The following is a 19,663-nucleotide window of genomic DNA, read 5'->3' as shown; positions in this document are numbered from 1 at the left end:
CACACGTGCAGCTGGGACTCCGCTCGGCCGCCCGTGCCGCTTTGCTCCGGTGAGCGGGGAGCTGCGCGGTCGTGGCGCTACCGCCTGAAGAGGGTTTAACGAGAAGCTGTTGCTTTGTGCGGGTTTAGGATTTGGGGGCCGGCAAGGCACCGGGGTTGGAAGGCGGGAGAGCAGCCGCTCAAAAGCACACGAAATGCTCTCCRAAGCGAGCGTGCAATAAGGGACAGGTGTATCGCGATGGTGGATATCGCAGGAAGGGAGASGCAATTGCGCCGATGGCATTCAGTCGAGGCCTGGAAGAAGCATTTTGGAGGCAGGGGTGGTTCTCGGCTAGGATGCCCCTTGCACTCTCGTTGTGCRAGACACAGAAAAGTCATTGTTTAAATCGATGTTTCCTAAGAAATCCGAAAGCTGAGGCTCTTTTCAGGAAAAGAAAATGGATACTGTTTTCCCTTCCTGGTTATGTTCCTGCCGGATACTGCTGGATTGTAGCATGTTTCAGGGCTTTTTTAGGGTTCTCCCTCTTTTTTTTTCTTACTTAGGGCGTGTGTATGACCGTCACCCGCCGCACGTCGCGGCGCAGGGTCAGAGTCCAAACCCCGCCTTGACCAGCAGCTCCGGGGACGAAGGCAGCTTTACATAGAGGGTGGAGGTTGGGGTGCCCTGGGCGAGGCAGGGCGGGGGGACAYGTGCGGGCAGTGGCATGGCCAGGAGAGGGCAGCGACGATCTTAATGCTGGCAGCAAACCTCAATACTGTTTAAAACAAACAAACAAACAAAAAAACCCTAATCTGGGGGTCTCCCCCTAACGCCTTCCCCACCCCAGCCCTCGGGGAACACCAGCCCAGACGGGCAGGTTTGGATGATGTGCTCTAAGCTAACGGACTCGATGTYTGGGATCTCGGCGTCAGCGCTGGAGCCGAGCGTCAGGGAACAAACCAGATGCGATGGCTCCAAATCTCAGAGCTCTGCTTTTAGGCTCTTTGCAAACTCGGGGGAAGTTTTTTCTGCCGTTCCTCCCCTTTGCCGCATGGAGGGTTTGCTTCCAGACCGCAAAGGCTGGGGAAGTTGGAGCGGGACCCGCTGCACCTTGGTGAAGAGCTGGGCTAGGACTGCAGATACCTGGGCTCCGTCTGACGTTGGTGAGCGGCGCTTCAGCTGATTTCTCCTCCGGAGGGTCCATCTCACCTGGACAACCTGTGCTGCTGCTGCAGGTGCCTCTGCGAGGTTTGTGCATGGAACAAGAGGAAACGGGGCTTTCCTGCTGCAGAAAGGTGGCTTGGATTTAGAGCAGAATTCAAATATCCGCTTGTGCCCTTGCTTATGCGTGTCTTGACCCTTGCTAACACGGCCTTGGAAGAAGGAATTAGGAYGCTGGTCTTGCTTCGGTGAATTTGGTGCGTTGCTTTTCCCCACTGGCCAGGGAGCGCTTCCCAGCTGGGCTCACACCTGCCCCTCTCCTTTCCGAAGCCCATGCGGAGGTGGGTTCCATGCTAAAACACCCGGACGGCATGCGGGGAAGTGCCACATCGTCTCGGAGCGCAAAGCGGCAGGAGGTGAATCGCAGGTGGAGCAACCAAACCGCGAGAGCAGGTAGCACCCGCGATTGATGGGGCCCCGGTGCTCCTGGGTTTCCCTCCGAGGAGGGTGAACCACTGCGGCCCTTCGAGCAGGTACCTCCTATTTGGGGCTTGTGCTTTCTTGTCAGTGAAGGGAGTATCGGAAATATTCCTGCCTCGCAGAGATGCTGACAAATTGAAAGCCTATCAATTTATAAGGGAAAAGCAAGCAATTTCAGCCACAACTTTTCTCCGAGTCCCCCTGGCAACGTTTGTGTCTTAGCAACCACATTTTCCTATTTAAAAATGTTTAAAACATTAAAAAACAACAACAACAACACATTAAGCACAGGATTAAGTGCTTTCCTGAATCAAAGCCTAACTAGATAAATGAAAAGCTGTTAATTGAATCAGGGATGCACTGTGTTTTCAGCCCCCCAATTTGCATAACATTTGCATGTGATTGAAAAGCCATCATTAATGTTATTTAGTTCTAGTAGGTCCCCCAATGTCTCTGGCTTGGGCCAGACGGGTTGGAAGCCGTCCTCCCCTGGCCCCAAGGAGTTCCCTAAATTGCTGCTTCCGGCTTCGGTGGGACATGGCCCAACTTGGCTCGTTGGTCGGGGCCGGGGATCGCGCAGAGCTTGGCTACTGTGGCTGTGGCACTTGGCTCGCTCAGCTTCCCGTTGCCCCATGTCACCTCTGCTTCGGGAAATAGGTGGTGGGGGACGGAGAAGCTCCTGTGCTCCAGGAGGTGTCGGGCAGAATAGGCTGTAGCTACATGCCGTATCCGCCGCTGGAAGAAAGCGTTTGACGTGGGTGCAGCACCGGCTTGTCGGGAGCTGGCGATGCCCCGTTATTGCCACCCTAACGCAGACCAAAGGGAAGGGAAACCCCAGCAGCTCCTGTGTGATGCTCAGGGCCTTCTTCTAGGGAACGTGGCACTCGCTGTGCTGTGCTTTAGCTAGAGCAGCCGCTCACCTGGGGATAAATAGAAACCAGGCTGTCTGGCCACAATCTGGCCCCAGGGGCTTGGACCAGCAAGGGAGGTGGAAGCAAGTCCTCAGGGTGTTGCGAGGGGAAGGAGATGCGTCCCCTGCTGCAGGGGAGTCCCGGGCTTTGGGGCGAGCTCTGCCGTGCGCGCTTGCTTGGCCTTCCTCTCSGAGCACCCCTCCTGCTTTTCTCCCTTGGGTGTGTGTCACCTCYGGCACAACTGGGGCTCCCGTCTTGGCTGGGACCTGTGGCYGGGACCTGTGGCCAGAACCCAGATAGAGAGGAAGAGGAAGGGAGCTGGATTCCTAAGTTTCTTAATGCTGATTCTGCCGGAGAAGGGATTGGCATGTGGTGGCCTGTGGACACCGTTCAACCTAGGCTCTTCCATTCCTCTTCCCTAAGCGATTGTGTCTTTCTTAAAGTGCTGCCCTCTCTGGAGCACATGTTAAGGTTTTCCTGTTGGGATATAAGAGCCCCGCGTCATCCCCAGGGATGAACAAGCATGCCCGTCCACGGACTGGGCAAAAGCCGTGGGCTGTGCAAAAGCAAGCGTGTTATGCCTGTTTGCAGACCAGGCGATGCCTGCTGCCTTAATCAGGTATCAGGAATGTGTTTTTATTTTTATTTTTAGTTTTTTTTCCCATGGGCTGAGAGCACGCGCTCTGCTTCGGCCCCTCCTCTGCAGCCAGAGGATTTGAAGCTGCCGTGCTCTGCCGGTCCTGCGGCCGCAGCGATGCTGAGTGTCGCTGCCCCAGCCCCGGGCAGGGGTTTTCCGTACAGGAGGATGCGGACRCTGGCGGGTCCCAGTTCATGGTGCTGCGGCGTGCCGGGGCCGTGTGGAGGATCCGGGCTCTCTCGGATGGAAGGCAGAGCAGCATACGGAGCTAGGGATGCCTCCTGGGCTGGGGGGGCTTGTGCCGTGCTGGAAACGGGAGCTATTCCCACCTCATTTTTTCCTGCCAGCGGTGGGGATTTTCTGAACGAAAGGGGCTTCCCTTTCGCTGTTGCTTCTCGTTGTGCCTGGCGTTCTCCTGTTCTGGAAAAGAGGCAGCTGCTGCTGGGATGCGCTTCCAGAGCACGTGGTGTGTTCAGGCGCCGTATCGAGGGAAATCCCTGCCCTGCCTGGGTATTTCAGGGTATTCCCGTCCTTCTCCCGGCTGCCCCAGGTCGCCCCGCTGCACTTTCTCTGCTCTCTTTGCTTTTCCATGACCCTCAACCTATTTCTGCGTCGAGCTCTTAGAGCAGAGGGCGATGAAGGCAAGCTCCTTTGAGGGAACGGCTCTGGATGCTTTGGCCACGCACGGTCGCAAGAGGTTTTTGAGGGCTGAAAGGCTGAAATAGCAGGATGCTGGAAACCTGGGGGCTGCCCAGGGCCCGGAGCGAGGCGGGTGCTGATTGCAGTCAGCAGCATGGGTGCAAAGCCGGAGGACGGCTGTGCAGTTGTGCCCCCTTAGTGCCTGCAGCTGCCTGCACTCCCTCTCCTCCCCTGTTTTTTCCCTTTTAAAAAAAAAAAAAAAAAAGGACACCAGGATGTGGGCAGAAAGCAGAAAAACCTGCAACTAGACGTTTTTTGCCAGGTGGATTTGTCCCTTCTGGCTTGCTCAGAAGGTCCTGGGAGGCTCCTGCCTTTGGCTTATGGTGCAGTTGAAAGCCCCCTTTCCTTCTCTTGCCTCTTGGAAAAGCCTGGGTGTATCCGCGTCCCCCTAACACCCCGGGCACGTGGACGCCATGGGGCTTGGCGGAGCCCGGCGAGATGGTCCCAGCCTCCGGCTGCCCGCRGCTGAGCGGGAGCAGGGAGCGGGAGCGCACGAGCGCTGGGGAGGGAGGAGTTCCCGGCCTCGGCATGCCGTGAGTAACGCGCCGGGATCGCCCRCCAGTGGAGTCATTGCCTCGGAGGAAGCTTTGCTCGGCGCAGAGGTCGGAGCGAGCCGCGTCAGACCCAGCGCTGCTCCGGCTGGCGTTTTGCGGCAGAGCTTTAAATACGGCGGGACCTGCTTCTAGCAAGGAAAAAGGAGCAGTTTGTTTATTCATGGCTTTGTCYGTCGTTCTAGCCACTGCCAGGGGCGCGGAAGGAGCCGGCGGCTGGGATGTGATGGGAAGGGGAAGCGTTTCCACCTGCGGGGGCTGAGCTCCATCTTGAGCCGGAGCATCAGACCTTAACGAAGGGCTGGTGGATGCTCCCGGGGCAGCGCAGGCACCGCTCTGCCACTGACGGGATGGCTCGTGGGTCAAGGATTCGGGGTGTTCGAGGCCGTTGGGAGCACCAAATAATCCCGGTGTCACGGGCACGACTGGAGGAATTGGAAGGTCATTAACATATTAACGAAACCGCCCCAGCCAAGCGCGCTCAGCCCCTGTGTGGGCCACGGTGCAATGCCTGCCTCCGACCCGGGCAGCCGTTCCTCCCGGCTCCTTCCCAATGGGATACGAAAGCGGAGATCCCAGGCTGTTCCTTTTTTTTTTTTTTTTTTAAAGGGAGAAAATTAGATGCCACCAGCAGACTTACGGCGCGAGGCCGTAAATGGCTCTTTTCTCTCGGCGGCGCGTTCGATTCCGGTCACGTAGGTGCCGAGCACATGCTCCGGCCGCGCTGGGCCCCACCGCTCTCGGCCGAAGCTTTCGTGGCAGGGGGTGGTGGCTGGCGACGTGGCTTCCTCYGGCGCTTTCAATCCTTTTGACCCTCCCTGGCCTGTGACATTCTTTGCATTCGCCGTTTCTTAATCTCTCGCCCATTCATTTCGGGGTGCGGATTAGCATGTAAACAAGAGATCTGGTCTCGTATCGGGCTCCCTTCCCCCGCTTCCTTCCCGCGGCCCCCCCAACGCATTGCAATTTTAAGTTTTTTTTCTTTATTTTTTTTCCCCCATCCCGCCCAGTTTGCATCTGCAGCAGCGGCGAAATCAGGTATTTTGGAGCCAGCTGGCTGGCCGAGCCGCTGGAGCGCTAAAACTCATTTCTGCCTCGTTTTGCCTTTCCAAACGAGCGAGAAGCCCCACGTCTTCCAGGCCGTCCYGCTCTGAATCCGGGCGGCTTTGGGAAACGTCATTTTGGGTTTTGTTCCAAGCCACCCACCCACCCCAAGCGGCCTTTTCAGGCATTTTGAGGCATGAGGATTTAAACGGGCAGCGCGCGTTGGAGGAGGCTCTCCGGGCAGGTGCTTCCACCTTGCGGGATGAAGCAACTGATGCGGAATCCCCTTGCCGTCAGCAGAAATTAGGCGTTTCAGGCCGGCTCCTAAGGCRCTGTGAATCAGTGCTCAGTCACTCGGGCCACGGCGGCGCGGGGCCTCGGTCCCCGCCAAGTCCTGGCTTTGTTTGCACAGATCTTGCCTTCCCCGAAGGTCTCTCTTCCACGGCATCTCTTGCGGGAGAGAAATTTGTAAGAAAACCCACCGTGGATTTATAGTGCTTTAAGGGAAAAAGCGAGGAGGGTCCTTACCTGTGCGTTTAAATAACACTGATTACTTTTAGATGCCTAAAATTGGGAGCAGTCGATTGTCCCGGGGGCGAGMGTTTCTCTCTGCGTTGAGCCAGCAGACGGCTTCCCCTCGCGGCAGCCTCCGGATACCTCCCTGGCTCCGAAATTYGCCTTTTGGGCCAGCGAGGGCGCAGCGCTATGGGTGCTCCTGAGAAGTTCACGGACACCTCGCTGGCTGCCTTAAGCTGAGTTAATTTATGAGCAGCTCCTGGGTCCCCGTTTGGGTCTTTGGGAGTCGCTGGGTGCCGAGCTCCAGGATGCTGAGCTCCCGCCGTGCCGCCTTTCCCTGCTTGGGAACTTAGCCTGGCGGGGGGTTGGAGGCTTTTCTACATTTTGTGCTCGGTTTTTGGTGCGCAGAAGCGCAGGGTCAGCAGCACCCGCAAGGGCTGAAAGGCCCCAGCCGGGAGCAAAGCCGGGTGCCGGGCGCTTGCCGGCGGCAGCCTGGGGAGGCCTGTGGACCGGCYCCCGGCTGCCGGGCGGTGACGAGATGAGCCCGGGGGCTCCGCGCGCCCCTCAGCTGTTGGCGGCAGCTGCCGGCCACAGGAGATGCCGCCGGCGAGGTAAATTCGGCATTGGAATTAAAAAAAGGAGCGTCTATTTTGGGAGGAGGGAGGTGAGAAAGAGCCAAAAATGCGGGCGGAGAGGCGGGCTGGGGCGGGCTCGGTGCCGCGGCTGCAGCGTCCCGTCCTCGCTCGCTGCGGCTACCGTCCCCACCGCGGCTCCGGCTCCCGCACAGCCCGTGGGCAGCTCCCAGCCTGGCACTCGGGGTCTCTCTCCACGCTTGTGGGGCAGGTTTTGCCCCCCGAATTTGCCTCTGCTGGGGGGAAGCTCATGTTTTCCCGGCGTGCCAGGTTGCCCTTCCAGGGAGCTTCATCCGGTGGCGTCCGCCGCTGCTCCCTCCTTGAAATTTTACTTGCTCTCTCAGGAAGGGCGACTTGGCGGAGGCCTTGGTGGTTCCCAAAACTGCCCCGCGAGCCCGGATCCCATCCCAGCTTGCAAGGGGAGAGAGGCGAGGCCGGCTCCGTTGCTGGAAGCCGAGGTTAGCMGGTGTCCTGGAAGAGCAGCGCTCCAAGCGGAGGAGCCGCCAGGCGGGCGGATGCAAGCAGGAGGCAGGCTGCATGCAGGCAGGGCTGCCGTTTTGCTTCCCAATCCTTGTATTTAATCTGGCCAAACTCTTTCTGCTTTTCCGGCTGGGGGGATGCGTTAGGACTGTAGCCAGTGCAGAAAGGCCGGGGGGAAATGTCGTCTCATTGTGGCGTGTCCGAAGCTCCCGGCATAAATCCGGGTGYCCCAGGCCCTTCGTGCTCCTCTGCAAGGCGAGAGCGAGGGCCGGGCGTCGTTCACGGAAAGCCATCGGATACCCCGGTAGCATGTGGAAATGCAGAGCTTGGTTAGGTACGTCAACGTGAAAAAATTCAATGCGAGACAGCTGTAGTTTTGACACCAAATTTGGTTTTGAATTGCTTTTCATTTATTTCAGGAGCCGGAAAATTCAAATCAGAAACATCCCACCCCAGCTGCGATGGGAGGTAAGAGGAGCAGCCGGGGGACCCTGGGCGAGCCCAGCCTACGAGCGCTTGCCACAGAGAAGTGTAAATCAGATTTAAGGACTAATTCCCATGCAGGTTTCCGTACTTGGGATTAAAGTTGATTTGTCCTTTGCCTTGTTCTTAATTGGAAATAATTATAGCAGATCCAAGTGGCTTATTCCCCTTCAATTACAGGAGTAAATACTACTGATGCAAGCAATGTAAAAGCTACCAGCAAAATCCCCATTAACAATAAGGTTATATGATTTATCTATTGTACAAGGAACAAAATGGATCCCCTTCTCCAGCCTGCTGCTGGGACCTTTCCCTGACTCTTTTTTTTCCCCTGCTTCCCCCAAACCATCCTCGACTGGCTCCTGAGGCGCTGTGGTCCAGCGTCCTGGGGCAGCCGGTAGCTCCGTTAGTCTAATTGCTTGTGAAATCTTAATGACTAGAAAGCTGCTTTTATTGATCGATCGTATTTCCTCGGTCTGTCCTCATGGTCCCAGTGTAACGTTGTTTCTTCTCCGTTCTCCAGGTTCTGGATGGTTTGCTAGCCCAGTATGGTACTGTAGAGAATTGCGAGCAAGGTAAGAGTGGGGAAAAAAGAAGCCAACTTGCTATAATTTGGATATTTCCTACCCTGGCTGTTTTCAGGGGGATGGGGGAGAGAGGGTGGCTTTGCAGAGTCACTGCAGAAGATGCAGAGAGGTTTCTCCTGGTTGCTTGGGTTTTTGTGCTCCCCATTGATAGCCGTCGAGGCCCGTGCGGAGGCTGGGGGTAGCGCACGGGGGCCTGCCTGCAGCTCCCTGCGGGAGCCCCGGGCTGTCGGCATTTCCTCCGCACCCTTGGGTAACCCTCCAGCGAGGCCGGCAAGCTCGGGAGGCTGCGGGAGTGCAGGGGATGCCGGGGTGCAGACGTCCTCCTCCTGCCGGCTTCCCACCTCGGCTCCGTCGGGCAAGGTGTAAGGGCCTCTCCGGAGACCGGCTGGGGACTATCTGTCTCTGCTCGACAGATTTTATCTCGGCCTCTAATGGTGATCAGTTGAGACGCCGAGGTTTAATATTGCCCTCGGGATATTTAATGAGAGTATGGTTTCCATAAGCCTCCTAGAAATGGAAAGGAGGGCTCGGAGGGGCCTGGGGATGGTCCCCGGGCTCCGGCAGGGGAGAGCAGAGGCGGTTAGGTTTGGTGGCTTTCTCCTTTTACCGGCTTAGAGCAGAGAGTGGTGCCGCATTGGGAGCCTTCAAGCGAGGCAGGAAGGTCGTGGTTCCCTGGGGACCCGAAACACGGGGACACGTCGCTTCGGGTGTGCTTTGCCCCCTCGCTCGCCCTGGCTCTGATTTCTGCCTCTCTTGCTCCAAGTGAACACGGACAGCGAGACGGCCGTCGTGAACGTCACCTACGCGAACCGGGAGCAGACCCGACAGTGAGTGACCCGCGGCCCTGCTCGCCGTCCCCCTTGGAGCCCCACGTTGCGCCGACGGGAAACACGGCTCCGTTCCCTGCCCCTTTCTTATTTGCAGACAGCACCATTTCCAATGCCAGGCGTCAGAGCCACTCTACCCTAGGAATCATAAGTTTTGGGTTAAAAAATGAGGCAAATCTCAGAGAAGATTAAAGACATAACTTTTTATTCAAAGGAAAGCTGAGGTTTTCATGTATTTACATGATTTCAGGAATTATGGCTTCAGAAAAAGTAATAATGAGATTAAATATCATAGGAGTTGGTAGGCATGAGACAACACATATCCTTGCAGGGTGATGGCAGTATCGTTGGGAGACTTTCAACTCCGTGCCTCTCCATCCTGCCTGGGGAAGATTAGGCTTTACACTAAATGCAAATGGAAAATTAATTGGGTCTTCGCTGCTGTGTTTATTTCCCTTTCCTTTTTGCCTAGATGAAGGGCTCTGGAAAGCTGTAAAAGGGATGGGATCAGCACTTTGCTTGGAGGGGAGCCAGGGAGAGCGCAGGCACTGATTGATAGATTTTTATCCAGGAAGGTTTACGTCACCGAGTCTGGCACTTCTCAAATGTGGCCGCTGCGGCCACGCTGCCGTCCCCGGGGGATTTCGCGTGCGGTCACTCCGCGAGAACGGGCGCTTCCAAGGCGCCTCCTGGCCCATAATGCTTCAACTGTCAAAACTGCGGCCGCCGCGAATTTGCTGTGGTCGCGTGTGCGGCCGCAGCAAAACTTCATTTGAGAACCACCGGCTCGTTTTACTTTCTGTAATAACACGGGGCAGAGAGCTGTGCCCTGCGGGTCCCGTGCCGCCCAGCGACGCCCAAGTCTCGGACTTAAAGCTGTGATTTCAAGGCCCTTAATCTCCTGGCTAGCACTGGATCAGATTAAACGCTGTGGCTTTTCCCACTGCGGAAGCCTGGGACAGAGGAGCTTTATCCATGTAGCTCCTCTGCAAGCTCGAAGCCGGGCGGTCGTCTCCCGAAGCCAGTGGCAGGCAGATGAGCATGCCTTGGCCCATCCCTGCAGATCCAGTCCTGTTCCCTGGTCCTCGGATTTAGCTGCCAATGCCTTTCTCTGCCTTTCAGTAGATGCTCATTTCTCCTCCAGGGAATGCACAGAGTTAATATTGAGAGTCTTTCTGACTTGGGTCCTTCACATCCCGCAGGGAAGGTTTCTGCTTGGTCAGTTGTGGGTTTCTTTTTTTTTTCTTTTGCAAGAGTTGAGTCACTGACCGCTTTCCAGAGAGCCAGAGTTTCGGTTGTCTCCTTAGAAACCTCAGGAATGAGAGCTGCGGAGACCTGTGGCAGAGAGCAGCTGCTTTGCTCTTGCTGCCAGCCCCATCTATCGGCGGCTTTCAGGTCTTGCAGCCAACCCCCAAAACGCCTGCCGGGAGGTGGATTTAAAATATCAGGAAAAAATCATAAGGCGGAGACCTGGGAAAGACTCCCTGACCCATCGCGCCCAGCCCTGCCCTCATCCTGTCCTGTGCACCCTGCTTTCGTCCCCTGCCCCGAGGTTGGGGGCCTGGAGAAGGTCCCTTTAAAAGGCTTTGGCTCAGCCTGTCTGGGTGGAAAGTCCTGCCAGGTCCCCGYGGCATCGGGGAATCTCCTTCCCTCGCTCCGGGGCTTCCTCGCTGGGAGCCRTGCCAGGGAGGGCTTGGCCCATTCCGATTCCCAGTCCCTCGACGGGGCGCCGAGCTGCCGTCCGGATGCCTCGCGTCTGCCCTGCTCTCCCGCCTGCGGCCCCGGAGGCTGCAGGAGCCGGGCAGCGGGATGCGAACAGCCGGGTGAGCCGGGAAACTCCCCCTGGCACCAACCCCTTCTCTCTCTGCTCCCCCTCCAGAGCAATCATGAAGCTGAACGGACACCAGCTGGAGAACCATGCGCTGAAGGTCTCCTACATCCCCGACGAGCAGTCCATGCAAGGGCCGGAGAACGGGCGACGGGGTGGCTTCGGGGCCCGGGGTGCCCCCAGGCAGGGCTCGCCCGTCACCGCGGGGGCACCYGTCAAGCAGCAACCCGTGGACATCCCCCTCCGCCTCCTGGTGCCCACGCAGTACGTGGGTGCTATCATCGGCAAGGAAGGGGCCACTATCAGGAACATTACCAAGCAGACGCAGTCCAAGTGAGTCCCTTCTCCTCCCGTTCTCCAGCTGGGGCTTTGGGGAGCTGTTCTGCACCTTGTTTAGCAACGTGATYTCCAGAGGTTGTTCCTGCGAAGGGGCTGTTAGCAGATCGCCTGGCAGCCTGTCTCCGGCATTCCCGCTGCGCGGGGTTGTGCTGTCCAAGCGCCAAGTTCCCATGCYGTTTGCTAGCCAGACTTTCTGGCTGAGCTTTCTCATTTCTCTGCCTTTCCAGGACTGCCCTGGCTGTAATGGTATCCGCAGGCTCCTCGCTGCAGGGCAGCAGAACGCCTTTGGGGAGCGTGTGGGGAGATCACTAGTTCAGGAGATCACGGGTTCATCTGGCCTCCTTTAGCACAAACATGTTGAGGTTCACCCCAGTGCTCTCGCTTTTGGTCCACTGACTTGTATTGGCTGCAGCTCTTCTCCCCCAAGGAAGGCTTTATCCCAGATGTAAAGTGATGGACAGCCCACCCCATCCCCCAGGAACGTGTTTGTTCCACCAGCTAGTCAGTCCTGTTACTTAAAATAAATAGCTACTGATGCCTTATTTTGATTTCTGTGATTTGAGCTTCTAGCCGTTGTCTGTGTCCATGCTGGATAAGGGGCTGGGAGGTAACTCCTCCTGCATTCCCCCGTGTGCACGTAGCCTTGCGCTCACGTGCGAGTTTGGGGCAACCTGCGGGGATGTTCGGGRAGAGAAGCAGCCGGCACTTGCCTCTGGGAAGCCACCGACCCTGGTGTCCTCTCCCCGGTGCCCATCTCAGTGTCGCTTTGTGCACTTGCAGGATCGATGTGCACCGGAAAGAGAACGCGGGAGCTGCGGAAAAAGCCATCAGCATCCATTCCACCCCGGAGGGCTGCTCTGCTGCCTGCAAGATGATTTTGGAGATCATGCAGAAGGAGGCAAAAGACACCAAGACGTAAGGTTTCCCCCTTCCTCCCAGTGCGCGCATGTCCCATCCGYGGCTCTTTGCTGGGCTGCGATACCTTCCTAACGCCCAGAGCTGCATGATGTTCCGTGTGGGAGCCTTGACTCCACACTGCTTACCTTGGGGGGGCTGCTGGGCTACAGAGCATGGGGACTTTAGCCTCCTCTGTCACTTTGTACCAAATCCCTCCTCTTCCGGCTGCAGTAATTGCTAATGTTGTTTTTTTCCCATTCCTCCCTCAAGAGCTGATGAAGTGCCTCTAAAAATCTTGGCCCATAACAACTTTGTGGGGCGCCTGATCGGCAAAGAAGGGCGAAACTTGAAGAAAGTGGAGCAGGACACAGAGACAAAAATCACCATCTCGTCGTAAGGCTTCTCGCACCCTTTGCCTCTTCCTGGAAAATCAGGGCAGACCTTTCTCAGCCCAGGGGTGCTGGTGGTGGTGGTGGGATGTGACTGAAGCAGGCCGAGATGTCTGTCCATCACTGGGAAACCTGCTTGAGCCATGGGTACTTTACTCCCTGAAGATCTCCTGAAAAACCTTGGCGTTGTATTTTATTTATTCCCCTCCTCTTTCCTTCGGTGGCGTGCTGCAGCATTCGGGGCTGGCTGGGTTTTGTAGCCGGGCAGGACTGCGTTTGGGCTCTTCTGTCGTGTTTGAGGAAGGGAGGGTTGACTTCCCAGTGCAGACCGGGATGCTGGTCCCTGCTCTGGATGAGAACAGGCAGGTGCTGCCTTTACAGCGCTAAGACCCTGCTGCGACAGTGACAGCAGCACCCCTGGTCTCCACCTTCAAAAATGGAAGGAGGACCCTGCGTAACACTCGCCGTGGGAGGCAGGGCAGGGGGTCGGGCTGGCTGCTTCGCCAGGGTGACGCTCGGTTTCCTCTCAGCTTGCAGGACTTGACTCTGTACAACCCCGAAAGGACCATCACGGTGAAGGGCTCGATCGAGAACTGCTGCAAAGCGGAGCAGGAGATCATGAAGAAAGTGCGGGAAGCCTACGAGAACGACGTGGCAGCCATGAGCGTGAGTGTGGTTTGGGTCGAAGAGGGCAGCTCCGCTGGGCAAAAGGTCCTGCCCTGCTTCTGGTCCGATCTGAGCCCTCTGAGAGGATGCTCTGATAAAAGTAATGAGTATTTCTCTCCTCGCTCTCTCAGCTACAATCTCACCTCATCCCTGGCCTCAACCTGGCTGCGGTTGGCCTCTTCCCTGCCTCCTCCAAYGCAGTACCTCCTCCGCCGAGCAGTGTCTCCGGGGCAGCTCCGTACAGCTCCTTTATGGTAGGTGAATGACCCAGCAGCGTGGACTGCTCCCGTTTCCAGCTCTGGGAAGCTGTTGGCTGCTCCCTGGCATGCAGGGCTGGATCTCCCCTGCATGGAGAAGATCCCTGCCGTGAACAGGGTTATGCCCTTAGCATCCTTTGCTGGCAGCAAGCAGGTTTCGATGCAGCTGGGTGCTGCATCCAGTCTTTGAAACTCCTGCAGACCCAATGGAGAGTGCTCAGYCTCTAACGGGATCTGGCTCCGGCTCAGTCCAGGACCTTTGGGAGTTGCATGGGCGTCACTTGGGCTGGCGGAGGGGGGTTTGAGTCCTCGTGGCTGAACTGAGCCCGAACGGTGACACCACGTGCTCTGCCTGCAGCCTCCGGAGCAAGAGACCGTGCACGTCTTCATCCCCGCGCAGGCAGTCGGCGCGATCATCGGCAAGAAGGGCCAGCACATTAAACAGCTCTCGCGGTTCGCAAGTGCCTCTATCAAGGTAGCCTTCTCCTGGCGAGGAGCTCGCTCTATTTTGCTAGCAAGCTCAGTGCCACCCTTTGCAAAGCAGACGGCTTTCTGGCTGGGCGAGGAAAAGCCAAGCCTTAAACCCCCAGGGGTTACGTTTGGGTGACTAATCCTGGCGGGCGCGTGGCCCCTGAGYGCAGGACGCCGGGCAGGTGGCAGGGGGTGGGATGGCACCCCAGTGAGCTGGGACTCCGGGTGCCCATGCCATCGCCCCGCGGCCCTGACCACCTCTCTCCTCCCTTTCAGATTGCACCTCCGGAGACGCCGGACTCCAAAGTGCGCATGGTCGTCATTACGGGCCCTCCGGAAGCTCAGTTCAAGGTTCCTCTGTTGCTGCTGTCTCCGTGGGGAACTGGGTGCCGGCAGGGCTCTGCCGGTGCTGCGGGCGGGCGCCGGCACACTCGCTGCACAGCTCGGCCCTCCTGCAGCCCTGCGCCGGCAGCGCTCCGCTGCCGCTGCTCCCAGGGGAGCCCGTTTCCTTCCCCGCGCAGCGATAATGGGAAGAGCAGAGCGGCTGCATCCCTGCCCACTGTGAATTTGAAAGCCCCCGAATCTGTGGTTGGATTAAYGCAGCCTCATCCCTCCCTGGGGCTCAGATGGCCCAAAAGCGCGAGGCACCTGCATTTCATGTGGCTCAGGGGCAGGGAGACCCTGGTCTGCTGCCGGGGCTGGGGACAGCGAGGCCAGGGCAGCTCTMGAGTCCAGTTTGACCCCTTGTTCCCTCCCCGCTGCAGGCACAGGGCAGGATTTAYGGGAAACTCAAGGAAGAGAACTTTTTTGGACCTAAAGAAGAAGTAAAGCTGGAGACGCACATCCGGGTCCCTGCCTCGGCCGCAGGGAGGGTCATCGGCAAAGGAGGCAAAACCGTAAGCGAAACTCAAGTTTGGAAGGAGCCGGGTGGGAGAGCTTCCCTGGGGCTGGGATGAGGGAACCCTGGGATTGCTCACGTCTCCGGTGGGATGCGGAGGCCAGACGAGCGGGTGTTTGCCCAGCGGGTCGGTCTGCAGGAAGGATGACGGGTGACGGGGTGGGCTCTGCCCCTTCCCCGCAGGTCAACGAGCTGCAGAACCTGACGGCGGCCGAGGTGGTGGTGCCGCGGGACCAGACCCCCGACGAGAATGAGCAGGTCATCGTGAAGATCATCGGGCATTTCTACGCCAGCCAGGTAGAGCTAGGGAAAGCTGGTGCCCAGCATGTGCTTACGCTTGTGGATTCTCCGATGTCTCGTAAGGGTTGCATTCACTTAGCGCCTCTCCTCCTGTGGAAGTTTTTCCTCTGCTTGACAGTTGATTTTTGCAGAATTGGATAGCCGTGAGGTGTCCCCTGTGTCCCGAGGGACTGTGTGGGCTGGGGGTCTCGAAGGTGATTGCAGGGGGAAGGAAAGAGAATTGCTCGAGTGCATGCACACACGCACATGCACACATTTGCAGAGCATAACCCTGACTTCCTGAGGAAACCAGCCTAAAAATGGGACAGGAAGGGATCTCCAGGAGTCCCCTAGTCTGCCCCTACCCTGATGAACAATCAGCTCTACTCACATTGTTCCTGGCAGGCTTTTGTCTCACATTCTTAAAACCACCAGGGATGGAGATCCCATGCTCTCCCGCCCTGTTGCAGTCCTCGCTGGAGAGGCTGTCCTGCCTTTTCAGCTAAAGCTCAGTCGGGTCTGAACCAGGCTTTGCTCTTCTCCGCAGCTGCAGATACATTTGAAGCCACCTGCTTTTCACTCCTGTCCCCTGGCCTAAGCGGCTGGCGTTTCCCCAGGCCGGACCATTGGGGCTGCCGGACTCTCTCTCCGGTTGCTCTGCCTCTTTCCTGACACGCAAAGTCCTTTCACTCTCCCCRGGATCTAAATAACCAGGACGGTGGGYRGGCGGGGAGGGMGTGGGGGGACGAAGCCGGCGGGTGGGTGCGGGYGGCCGCCCCGGCTCCCCCCAGCTCCGCCACTGCTCCTGTCGTCCCCAGATGGCACAGCGCAAGATCCGCGACATCCTGGCCCAGGTGAAGCAGCAGCATCAGAAGGGACAGAGCGGCCAGACACAAGCACGAAGGAAATAAGAGCAGCGACGACGGCAACGTGAAAAGTGGAACGAGCCAATGCCGGGCTTAAGAGTGGCTGGGAATCAGTTACCGTAGACAGATGCTAATTTTTCATTACCCGATCGAGATTAAAAGGCAGTTTGATTGGCTTCCAAGGTAGATGTCTAGGTTCAAATCAGACCGCATAATTGGATCCGTTTTCAGCTCCGTGTGCCAGAACAGCTACTTAAATGAAGTGAGACGTGCTGCAGTGTGGCGGGCGAGCCCGATGCGCTCGCGCTGCCGCGGCCCGAGCGGCGCCAGGGTCCCTGGGAGGAGCGGCGCGGCCGCCGGCGCGGGGCCGGGGAGACGCTCGCTCCCCTCTGGCTGGTGCAGCATTTGCCCTCTCATTTAAGTAGCCTTTGGAGGCACAAAGCCACCGCGATCGCTGCGTCTCCCCATCCCCCCGGCCCTCCCCCAGCAGCGCGGCTGGCGAAAAATTCCCAGAGCGGTGTTACCCCTTCTGGAGCGTTGGATTTTTATTTCCACCTTCTTATTTTTTATAATTTTTTTTTTTTTAAGAAGTTCCAGCAGGCTGTTACCAACTCCCATTAGTAACGAGATCCACCGCGGGCAAAAAAACGAACAAAAAAAACCCCCCCAAAACCTCCGCACCGCCGCGGGCAGGAGGAGAGCCTTCCTCCCGCCGTGCTGTGTGCTGCGCAGCGCCTTGCAAAGCCTTAGGAGCCAGGAGAGCACCTCTATTTTCCAGGACGATTTATTTTCTTTTCTTTCATTTGTTTGACTGTTTCTTTTGATTTTAGTTTAGTTTACTTTAAAAGGAAAAAAAAAGATTTTTTTTTTTTTTTTTGAAGCCTATGGAACGATGGCGAAAGCGGGACATGCAACTTAAGCAGTGACCATTTTTCTCCGTGACCTCAGCTGCGGGCATGACGACCCATCCTAGGGACGAGGAAAACCATCCGGGAAGGGAAGGGGCGAGGGGAAGTGTTTTGATTTTTCCCTCTTCCCTTGAAGCAAGAGTAATAAAAAAAAAAAAAAAAAAAAAAAAAAAAAAAAAAAAAAAAAAAAAAAAAAAAAAACCAAGAAAACCCTACTTGGTAGGAAACATGAGTTAATCTTCATCTATTTAGTGATCAGATGATGGGAACTAGATGCATGCAGAAGAGTGAAGGCTGGGGGTCCTCAGAGCGCCGAAGGGATTTTGGGGTGCAAAGGAGGATGGGGCTTAAGGCTGCACAGGATTTGGGTTTGGATTTGCCACAATCCTCACGGCTGAACCCAGGGAAGTTTTGGCACCGGAGCTGTCCCGACGTCCAGGTGGAGGGGAGGGACCGTGGCCGCCTTGGCCGAGTCCCTGGAGATCTGCTGGGCACGCAAGTGCCCGGCCTCGGTTTCCCCACCCAGAGCAGGCGATTTGCGCCCCAAATTCCCTTCGGCTTCTCTGCAGCACGAGAATGCAGCTTTTTTGCAAGAACACCCAGGGGAATTTTTTTATTAGCGCACTGGGAAGAGGCCAGTTCACATTAACTCTCCTGGGGTTATTTGTCTTTTATTTCCCTTCTGATCTCTCCAGGTGAGGGAAAAAAATACGTCTGAAATTTGGCACATTTTTATTATTTTTTTTAAGATTTTTTTTTCCTTATTTTAAAAAAAAGAAAAACCACCCTCCTTTCTGCAGCAAGAGTAAGTGTTCTCATGAGACAATGCCAAATACATACGTCAAACAAAAGTAATATGGTCACTGATTCCCGTCACTCTTATGTGGATTTTATATTTTAGATATATTTTAATGATTTGTTTTTACTATGAGTATTGGGAGGGGACAGTAACTGCTGCGATCGCCTCTTCGGCGCAGGGTGAGGTCTCGTCTCCACGCCACGAGCGGGGCCAGAGTGCGAGCGGAGCCCGGTCCTGCCCGGCCGCAGCGAAATCCAGCCCAAGCGCTTTTATTTTGGGAGATGCCGCCGGGAGCCAGGCCGGCTCTGAGAGCATTTGGGGCTAAAACAAGGAGGGAATTGGGGGGAAAAAAAGAGAAAACCTCGCACTGACGATTTTAACGTTTCTTTTTGAAGTGGAGACCAGACCTTCTGTTCCAGCAGTCGTATTCCTGGGTGCATCGTCCAAAGCGAGAACTGGCTTTTGAATTTGGATCATGCAGCATCAGGAACGCGGGCGGTTTATTGCTAAGGCACCGTGGCAGCAGTTACTGTCCTTTTAACCATTGCAACAACAACAAGATGTGGGGGAAGGCCAGGTATTGCTGTGTGTTTGAGCAACGAGAGAAAAAAAAAAAAAAAAAGAAGAGAAAAGAAAAAAAAAAAGCTACCTCAAGGTATGAAGTTACCTCAGCAATTGTTTTTTTTTTTTTTTTTTGGGCTTGCTGATATTTTATATAAAAGCTGATAGTCTTGAATATTTTATTTTTTTAATGAAAAGAGAAGTTAAGTTTCATAATTTCTTATGAGCCAGGAGTTATGTGCAGGTAACCAAGTGTTATGAGCTCTCTATGGAGAACGACAGGAATTGCAGACATAGTGGAAAAGATGGCAGCAGCTTCTTTTTGGCCTTTTCAAGCCAGTTATAAATTTCACCATGATGCAAGAACTGTCAGATGTCGCCACTCTTCGAGACCTTGGACAAATTGGAGGCCACCACCTTTTTCAATTGAAAATACTTTATTTCCTTTCTTTTTTTTTTTTAATTAAAAAAAAAAAAAGCCACTGGATTAAAGGCCTTTATCAATCTGACTCCATCAGGAAACCAAATTAAAGAGCTTGGCCTCGGGAATCCTCCACTAAAGGGCATGCGAGCATGGATTTGCCTTCAAGCACCACTCCTAGGCGTTGGGGTTGACTATGCAAAGCCGGGTACGCGGGGTTTGCCGGCGCCGAAACCAGGCCAGCCCGGACGCTTTTCCAAACACGCTTAAGCCATATCTTACAGAACCCAAACACATGGGCCTCCCGCGTTGAGACGGAGGCAGCGTCAAACCATCTTCTCCACTATGATGCTGTTAAATATTTTACTGAGATTTACCTCAGTTTTACCGAGGATAAACAAACGATTAAAAAAAAAAAAGCGAGAAAGAGAGAGAGAAATAAATGGGAGCCAAAATTTTTTTTTTATACAAACGCACATCGAGTTTTTAAAAAAAAAAAAACTGAGAAAATGATTGGCGCGAACCACTTTCCGGTTCGAAAGGTGCGTGCCGTTTTTTAAAGTCCCATCTTGCTATTTTTCACTGTACCTGCAGGAAAATGACCCTTAATGGAACGTTTTTGGAAAAATCAGTGGTGGTAAAGTCAATCTGAACGTGGCCCGACCGCTTCCCATTGCCCTTTCCCCCCGGCCCCGCTCCTCTCTCCCCCTCCGGCCTCCGTGGGAATTTTGGGTGCGTGAGGAATGCCGGATCAGGCCCCTAAAGATTTGCAGCTTTAAAGAAGTACTGGCCCTTTTTCTGTAGGGACGGGGACGAGCGAGGAATTGGGGCTTGGAAAAGCCAAACCGCCCCGGTGCACACACGGAGAGCGGCTGCGGGAAAGGTGGGCGCGGGATTCCCATGCCGCACCGGCCTCTGGCACAGCCCGCAGCCGCCTTGCTGACCCTGCTCCGCCATCCTCCGGGACACGCGTTTTGGCAGGCGGAAGAGGCAACGCAGCTGGTGTTTTTTTCACATTTTTCCTAATTTCTTTTAAAGCCTCGTCATTTGTCCTACCGAAAAACGGTTTCGTACCTCTTTAAATCTCTGGCTCTCTA

At 55.8% G+C, this 19,663-nt stretch overlaps 1 protein-coding gene across 1 annotated transcript in view; it reads left to right on the top strand.

The window, feature by feature from the left end:
- Positions 1 to 16,061, top strand: part of IGF2BP1 (insulin like growth factor 2 mRNA binding protein 1) — a 28,691-nt gene extending 12,630 nt beyond the window's left edge. Inside the window, exons 2-14 of the mRNA XM_026071868.1 lie at positions 7,510 to 7,558; positions 8,097 to 8,148; positions 8,924 to 8,987; positions 10,867 to 11,148; positions 11,935 to 12,069; positions 12,322 to 12,444; positions 12,971 to 13,106; positions 13,238 to 13,360; positions 13,722 to 13,838; positions 14,111 to 14,185; positions 14,599 to 14,730; positions 14,916 to 15,029; positions 15,830 to 16,061. Coding sequence (XP_025927653.1) covers positions 10,874 to 11,148; positions 11,935 to 12,069; positions 12,322 to 12,444; positions 12,971 to 13,106; positions 13,238 to 13,360; positions 13,722 to 13,838; positions 14,111 to 14,185; positions 14,599 to 14,730; positions 14,916 to 15,029; positions 15,830 to 15,922 — 1,323 coding nt within the window. The 5' untranslated portion in view covers positions 7,510 to 7,558; positions 8,097 to 8,148; positions 8,924 to 8,987; positions 10,867 to 10,873 and the 3' untranslated portion in view covers positions 15,923 to 16,061. The remainder of the gene's footprint in view (positions 1 to 7,509; positions 7,559 to 8,096; positions 8,149 to 8,923; positions 8,988 to 10,866; positions 11,149 to 11,934; positions 12,070 to 12,321; positions 12,445 to 12,970; positions 13,107 to 13,237; positions 13,361 to 13,721; positions 13,839 to 14,110; positions 14,186 to 14,598; positions 14,731 to 14,915; positions 15,030 to 15,829) is intronic.
- Positions 16,062 to 19,663: the final 3,602 nt, after the last annotated feature.

The sequence above is a fragment of the Apteryx rowi genome, unplaced genomic scaffold, assembly GCF_003343035.1.
Source record: "Apteryx rowi isolate R43461 unplaced genomic scaffold, aptRow1 scaffold_331, whole genome shotgun sequence".
NCBI lineage: Eukaryota > Metazoa > Chordata > Aves > Apterygiformes > Apterygidae > Apteryx > Apteryx rowi.
The sequence above is the reverse complement of the archived record's forward strand: the minus strand, read 5'-3'. Positions and strand labels throughout refer to the sequence as shown.